Source organism: Trichechus manatus, unplaced genomic scaffold (genome assembly GCF_000243295.1).
Source record: "Trichechus manatus latirostris isolate Lorelei unplaced genomic scaffold, TriManLat1.0 scaffold00048, whole genome shotgun sequence".
In the NCBI taxonomy this organism is placed as follows: Eukaryota; Metazoa; Chordata; class Mammalia; order Sirenia; family Trichechidae; genus Trichechus; species Trichechus manatus.
Window position 1 is genome coordinate 9,023,311 of NW_004443984.1, and position 7,877 is coordinate 9,031,187.

At 36.5% G+C, this 7,877-nt stretch overlaps 1 protein-coding gene across 5 annotated transcripts in view; it reads left to right on the top strand.

Annotated features, from left to right (window-relative positions):
- The window catches only part of HP1BP3 (heterochromatin protein 1 binding protein 3), a 53,443-nt gene that overhangs the window by 37,187 nt on the left and 8,379 nt on the right, over positions 1–7,877 (top strand). For all 5 annotated transcript variants that reach the window (XM_023732135.1, XM_023732137.1, XM_023732138.1 and 2 more), the window contains 2 exons: positions 3,179–3,338; positions 4,759–4,870. In XM_023732135.1, coding sequence (XP_023587903.1) covers positions 3,179–3,338; positions 4,759–4,870 — 272 coding nt within the window. The remainder of the gene's footprint in view (positions 1–3,178; positions 3,339–4,758; positions 4,871–7,877) is intronic.

Below are 7,877 nucleotides of genomic sequence, written 5' to 3' on the forward strand. Positions count from 1 at the left end.
CATAGGTGTTTGATTTTTAGAAGATCCCAGTTATCTAGCTTATCTTCTGGAGTTTGTGTGTTGTTGGTTATGATTTGTATCCTGTTAATGCCATGTATTAGGACCTCTAGCATTGATCCTATTTTTTCTTCTATGAACTTTATAGTTTTAGGCTTTATATTTAGGTGTTTTATCCATTTTGAATTAGTGTTCGTATATGGTGTGAAGTATGGGTCCTGTTTCATTTTTTTTCAGATGGACATCCAGTTTTGCCAGCACCATTTGTTAAAAAGACTATCTGTTCCCCATCTGATGGATTTTGGGCCCTTGTTGAAGATCAGGTGACCACAGGTGGATGGATTTACATCTGGGTTCTCAATTCTGTTCCATTGGTCAATGTATCTGTCATTGTAGCTTACTGGTATCTTTTGAAGTACAAAAGTTTTTTTACTTTGATGAGCTCTGGTTTATCATTTTTTAAAATTGCTGTTGGTGTTATATCCAAGAAATCTTTGCCTAACTTAAAGTTACAGAGATTTAGTTCTAAGTGTTTTCTTCTAAGTGTTTTATGGTTTTAGCTCTTACACTTAGTTCTTTGATCCATTTTGAGCTACGTTTTGTTTATTGTGTGATACAAAGGTATAAATTCATCTTCTGTGTGTAGATATCGAGTTGTATCAGGACCATTTATTGAAAAGACTTTTCTTTTCCCCCATTGAATTGCTTTGGGTAAGTACCTTTGTAAAAAAAATCAATTGACCATAAATGTAAGAGTTTATTTCTGGACTCTCAGTTCTGTTCCATTGATCTATATGTGAATCCTTATGCCAGTACCACACTGTCTTGATTACTGTAGCTTTGTAGTAACCAGGAAGTGTAGAAGTCCTCTTTGTTCTTTTTAAGATTTTTAAATTTCAGTAACTGCTTGTCAGTTTCTACAGAAAAGGCCAGCTGGGATTTTTATAGGGATTGCATTGAACCTATAGATCAATTTGGGGGAAATCACTATCTTAACAGTGTTGAGTTTTCCGGTCCATGCATACTACATGTCTTTTCATTTATTTACATCTGTAATTTCCCTCAGCAGTGTTTTTGTAGTTTTCAGCATATATGTCTTTTATTAAATTCATTCCTCAGTTTTCTTTTTTGTGCTATTATGAATGGAATTGCTTTCTTATTTTCATTTTCAGATTGTTCATTGTTAGTATAGAGAAATACAATTGATTGTATATTGCACTTTTTACTCTGTGATCTTGCTGAACTCAATTGTAGTATTTTGTAGATTCCTTAGTATTTCCTATATATAGGATCATGTCATCTGTGAGTAAAAATCATTTTACTTCTTCTTTTCCAATCTAGATGCCTTTTATTTCTTTTTCTTGCTTGATTGCACTGGCTAGAACCCCCAGTACAATGTTGAATAGAAGTAATGAGAGCAGATAGGCTTGCCTTGTTCATGATGCTAGAGGGAAAGGCATTGAGTCTTTCACCATTAAGTATGATGTTAGCTATAGGTTTTTCATAGATGCCCATTATCAGGTTGAGATAGTTCCCTTCTATTACTAGTTTTTGGATTTTCGAATGCTTTTTCTGTGTCTACTGACATAATCGTGAGTTTTTTGTCCTTTATTCTGTTAATATGGTGTATTACGTTATTGATTTTGTGATGATTTCTTAAAGGTTAGTTGCCATGTGGAATCTGAAACGCTATCAGTGTTTTTTTTGTTTGTTTGTTTTTTGTACTCTGCTACTAAGTCCATTGGCCTGTCTTACACTTTGAATGGATCTCTTAGCCATGCTTAATTTTGTAACATGATGCATTGGTCATTTGGAAAATAGTGGCTCAGTGAGTTATTCAGATCTTCCAAATGTTGACATATTTCATCATACAATAACAAAAATCACATTCATTAATATCAATCACTGATCTTATAACATATTTAAGTATTGAGAAGTTACCAAGCTCACGGTGGTGGATGCACGTTTTTCACGAGCTTTCTCTTGAAAGCTTGAATTTTATTATTGGCAACAAATAAAAATTATTGTTTTCCTTGACGTAACAGGCTCACTTGATTCATTTTCAAGGAAATGTCTACTAGACACCTAAGTCTGAATGACCGTAGTTTCTCAGTCATTTTTTCAGGCAAAAAGGATAGTCTATGAAGAATGGAGCTCATTCAGCTGACAACCTAAGCAGTCACACAAGTGCTTTTCCTTGAGCAACCTTTATACTTCTGTATGCAGCAGATGTGCTTTATGTGCTCTTCCCATGTCGTTCCCATAAAATATTAGAAAGACATGAATTGAATGATTGAAATTTAATAAAATACATTTTACTGTTTCATCAAGGACATTTCTAAGTGAAATTGGCTGTTGCTTGTTTGTTTCTTTTAACCACAAGTGTGTATCAGTGAAGAATATAACAACTGCTGGAACATTTTTGTGCCGTCACCTTGTTTTGTGCTAAGGTGGTAGCAGTTTTATCCACCATTGCTTTTGCACCATTAGTGCAAATGTCAGCAGAGTGAAAAAGGCAAATCACATGTTAGCATCATTGTGAAAATAGTTTTGACCTTGCAGATTCCCTGAAAAGATCTTGGGGACCCCTTGGGTTTGTGGACCACACTTTGAGAAATAACTGTTATAGAACATACCTGATTTTCTCCCGTTAGCACTTCTTGCTTATCAGTGCTGGCCTTTGTTTCCTAGCCTTTCATCTTTGAAGTAAATATGCTATAGAATTCTCTATTGTATGATACCTTAAATATGATCAAACTTTTTATTTGCTTTTATCCTTCCAGAATTAGAAAGACTATTATTTTTATAGCTACTTTACTTTTCAGATTCAGAAAAAGGAAGTATTCTCAAATAAAAGTATCTTAATTTACTGAGAGCATAACAGGTTAACCTGCTTATTAGGGTGGATCTGTCAATATCTTTGGGTTAAGTTGGCTATTGTTATTTTAGTTTGGATAGAGGGGTAGATGGAAGAAGAAAATAACTATAGGAGGGTTGGGACTCCTCAGTTAGGTTGAATACCTGGTGAATGGGAAGATAAAGTCCCTAACCTGACAATTTATCGTAAAACATATCTGTGCTAATGCAGGAACTCCGACCCACCTGGTACAGAGGAGTCTTGTCTTGACCTGCTTTGGGAGAGTATTGTCTTGATGCTTTTCTCTTCCTCCTTGGAAAACAGCTGAAGAAATCAGGGGAGAAACCCCTGCTTGGTGGAAGCCTGATGGAATATGCAATCTTGTCTGCCATTGCTGCTATGAATGAGCCGAAAACCTGCTCCACCACTGCTCTGAAGAAGTATGTCCTGGAGAACCACCCAGGGACCAATTCTAACTATCAAAGTAAGACTCAGGGTTGTGTGCATTAAACTGCAATAAGGGGGATTTTCTTGTGAAAAAACTCTACAGAACATGCTGTTAGTGTCAAAAGCAATAACTACTGACTATGAAAACTGAGAGGGAACAGCTTTACAAATTAAACTTATCATTTACAAAGAGGAAAACAAAGGTGATCAAGGTTTATCCTTAATTTACAGTGTCTGCTGAAGATCAGTTTACTTAGCTGCAACGATTTTTCTTATGTTTCTTTTTACTGTAATTAAATAAATCTCTAGGTTCAAAATACCTCTCTAGTATCTTTTTGCATACTTCTGAACATTTGTTTCTGTGATACCAAAACATCTAATTTCACCTTGAAATCAAGCCAGTGTTTTTAGAGTATTTACTACTTAGATTATTTCTTACTGACTTAAGCCCTATAAAATATTTTATTCAGAAAAGTATATTTACCCTATGAGGAGGTGATTTAAGATAAGACACTTAGTCTTAGCAACGTTATCACATATAGAATGGTGAGATTGTGTAACTTCTCAGTGAGCTACTAGAGTAGTACAGTGGTAGAGGGTGAGGAATATGGAGATTAAGTAACCAACAACGCAAATCAGAATATATTGTTTTAAATAAAAAGGTTATTTTGAAGCATTGATACTGACTTCTGACATACACGCAGTGTATGTTTTTAACATGAAGGAATGCTTTCTGGTTGTTTTCTTATCTACTTAGAAAACTTGCATAGATTACAGTTTTTCTTCATTTCTTATTGTACTTAAGATACATACTGTGTTTAATTGTGCATATTTACCCTCATAAACTACTTTATGATTTTTCTCTGTTGGCCAAGTTTTTAAAAGAAGCCAAATTTGGTTATTAACCTTTACACTTTCACTGATTTGGCAACTTATTTTTTGGACACTCAATCACCGTAAAATATATTTCTGATGTATCTTTGTATGAAAAATGAGAATTGGTGAGGTCTTCAGGAGCCATGATACTGTTTTGTAACTCTTTGCTGATTTACACGGAGTTGGTTCATTCATCTTTTTATATATTCTCCTAAATGATTATCAGGCACTCAGTAGATACTTGAATGAATGTAAATAATGATATGAATTCATGTGCAACCTCAGGGCAACTCACTTAATCACCCTGGACTACCATTTCCTCTTCTGTGAAATGAGAGAATTTGACTCAGTGGTCTCTAAAGTCTCATATTATAGTCTAATCTTGCCAAATTTATGGGCACTTAAAAATGTTTAGTGAAGAAGTTAATATGTTTGGCCACAAAGGACTTATTTAGCATATGTCAATTACTATATATGACAGGACATTGAATGTTTAATTCATGGGCATCTGATTGTGGTTCAAAGAATTATGAGTCAGAATAACTAGATAATTTTTTCCCTTTTCTGAATTTTTTGTTCAGTGCATCTGCTAAAGAAAACCCTGCAGAAATGCGAAAAGAATGGATGGATGGAACAGATCTCTGGTAAAGGATTCAGTGGCACCTTCCAGCTCTCATTTCCATATTACCCCAGGTAAGCACTTAGTCTGTAATGATAAATATTGGTCACTGTAAATTTGAAATCTGATTCTAGGTTTCAGGCTTTGTTTAACTTATTTTACCCTTACTACCACCACACTGAACTGGATATATTTGAAAATAAACACTACAACAGTATTGTTTTAGAGCAGAAAGTTTTCATGTAAGAACACAGGAGTTTTGGCTATCCTGTTAGAGCTTATTATGAGCCAACATTCCTGAAATTAAGCATTGGGTTCTTTGAGATCTTGTCAGTCATTTTGATGTTCATTTCTTCTTTATCAAGGAAATGATAATAGCAGAAAGATTATTAGAGGATTACATACACATTTTAACTTGTCTAGCACCAAATAGGGAGCCCTACGTGTCTGTCAGTTGTCATATTGTGGGGGCTTACATGTTGCTGTGAAGCTGGACAGTGAATACGGAAGACCCAAGAAGAGTTAATGTTTTTCAGTTGTGATGCTGGTGAAGAATATTGAATATACCATAGACTACCAAAAGAACAAATCTGTCTTGGAAGAAGTACATCCAGAATGCTCCTTAGAAGTGAAGATGATGAGACTTTCTCACATGTACTTTGGACATGTTATCAGCAGGGATCAGTCCCTGGAGAAGGACATCATGCTTGGCAAAGTAGTGGATCAACAAAAAAGAGGAAGACCCTCAACAAGATGTATTGACACGGTGGCTGCAACAATGGGCTCAAACAGGATAGGGCAGGACCAGGCAGTGTTTCGTTCTGTTGTACGTAGGGTCGCTATGAGTCAGAACCGACTTGACAGCACCTGACAACAACAGATAGAGCATTGGCTGTTGCCAAGAATCCTCACTCTGCTTTCTTCATACTATAGAGATAGGAACATTTATTTAAAATATCTTGTCTCCTATACATACCGCATTCATTCATTCAATCAAAAATGTATTTTTTTTCTTTTTTAGTGAACAGAAATTTTTTTTATTCTTTCCCATACAAAAATTTATACATACATTGTTATGTGACTCTAACTGCTCTCCCTATACTGTGACAGCACACTCCTCCTTTCTACCTCTGATTCCCCATGTCCATTCAACCAGCTCCTAACCCTCTCTGCCTTCCCATCTCACCTCCAGACAAAAGCTGCCTGTTTAGTCTCTTGTATCTACTTGAGCTAAGAGGCACACTCCTGATGAGTATCACTTTATGTCCCACAGTCCAGTCCAGTCCCTGTCTGAAGAGTTGGTCTCGGAAATCGTTTTAGTTCTGGGCTGATGGAGAATCCAGGGATTATGCTCTCCGGGGTTCCCCCAGTCTCAGTCAGACCATTAAGTCTGGTCGTCTTACTGGAATTTGAGTTCTGCACCGCACCTTTCTCCTGTTCCATCAGGGACTCTGTCGTGTTCCCTGTCAGGGAGGTCATTGGTGGTAGCCAGGCACCATCTAGCTCTTCTGGTCTCAGGCTGATGAAGTCTCTGGTTTATGTGGCCCTTTCTGTCTCTTGGGCTAATACTTCCCTTGTGTCTTTGGTGTTCTTCATTCTGCTTTACTCCAGGTGGTTGGAACCAATTGATGCATCTTAGATGGCTGCTCGCTAGCTTTTGAGACCCCAGATGCCACTCACCAAAGTGGGATGTCGAACATTTTCTTAATGAACTTCATTATGCCTGTTGACCTAGATGTCCCCTGAAACCATGGTCCCCAGACCCCTACGACTGTTACTCTGTCCCTCAAAGTGTTTGATTGTATTCAGGAAACTTCTTAGCTTTGGCTTAGTCCAGTTGTGCTGACTTTTCCTATAGTGTGTACTGTACTTCCCTTCACCTAAGATAATTCTTATCTACTATCTAGTTAATAAATAACCGTTACTCTCCCTCTCCACCCTCGTAACCATCAAACAATGTTTTCTTCTGTGTTTAAACCTTTCCTTGAGTTCTTACAATAGTGGTCTTATACAATATTTGTCCTTTGACTTGACTAAATTCACTAAGCATAATGACCTCCAGCTTCCTCCATGTTATGTTCCACGGCTTCATCGTTGTTCTTTATTGTTGCATGATATTCCATCGTGTGGATAAACCATTATTTGTTTATCCATTCATTTGTTGATGGGCACCTAGGTTGTTTCCATCTTTTTGCTATTGTGAAGTGCTGCAATGAACATGAGTGTGCCTGTATCTATTTGTGTGATGGCTCTTATTTCTCTAGGATAAGGAGCGGGATAGCTGGATCATATGGTACTTCTGTTTCTAGCTTTTTAAGGAAATGCCAAATCGATTTCCAAAGTGGTTGTACCATTTAACATTCACACCAACAGTGTATAATTGTTCCAGTCTCTCCACATTCTCTCCAACATTTATTATTTTGTGTTTGTTTGATTAATGCCGGCCTTGTTGGGGTGAGTAATATCTCATTGTAGTTTTAATCTGATTTCTCTAATGGCTAATGATCGTGAGCATTTCTGCATGTGTCTGTTAGCCACCTGAATATCTTCTTTGACAAAGTGCTCGTTCATATCCTTTGCCCATTTTTTAATTGGGTTATTTGTGTTTTTGTTGTTGAGGTTTTGCAGTGTCTTGTAGATTTTAGAGATTAGACGCTGATTGGATTTGTCATAACCAAAAATTTTTTCCCAGTCTTTAGGTTGTCTTTTGACTCTTATGGTGTAGTCTTTTGATGAGCACAAGTGTTTGATTTTTCAGAGCTCCCAGTTACCTAGTTTCTCTTCTGGTGTGTGTACATTGTTACTTATGGTTTGTATTCTATTTATGCAATGTATTAGGGCTCCTAGCATTGTCTCTATTTTTTCTTACATGATCTTTATCATTTTCGATTTTATATTTAGTTCTTTGATCAATTTTGAGTTAGTTTTTGTGCATGGTGTGAGGTATGGGTCTTGCTTCATTTTTTTGCTGATGGATATCCAGTTAATGCCAGCACCATTTGTTAAAGAGACTGTCTTTTCCCCAATTAACAGACTTTGGACCTTTGTCAAATATCAGCTGCTCATAGGTGGATGAATTTA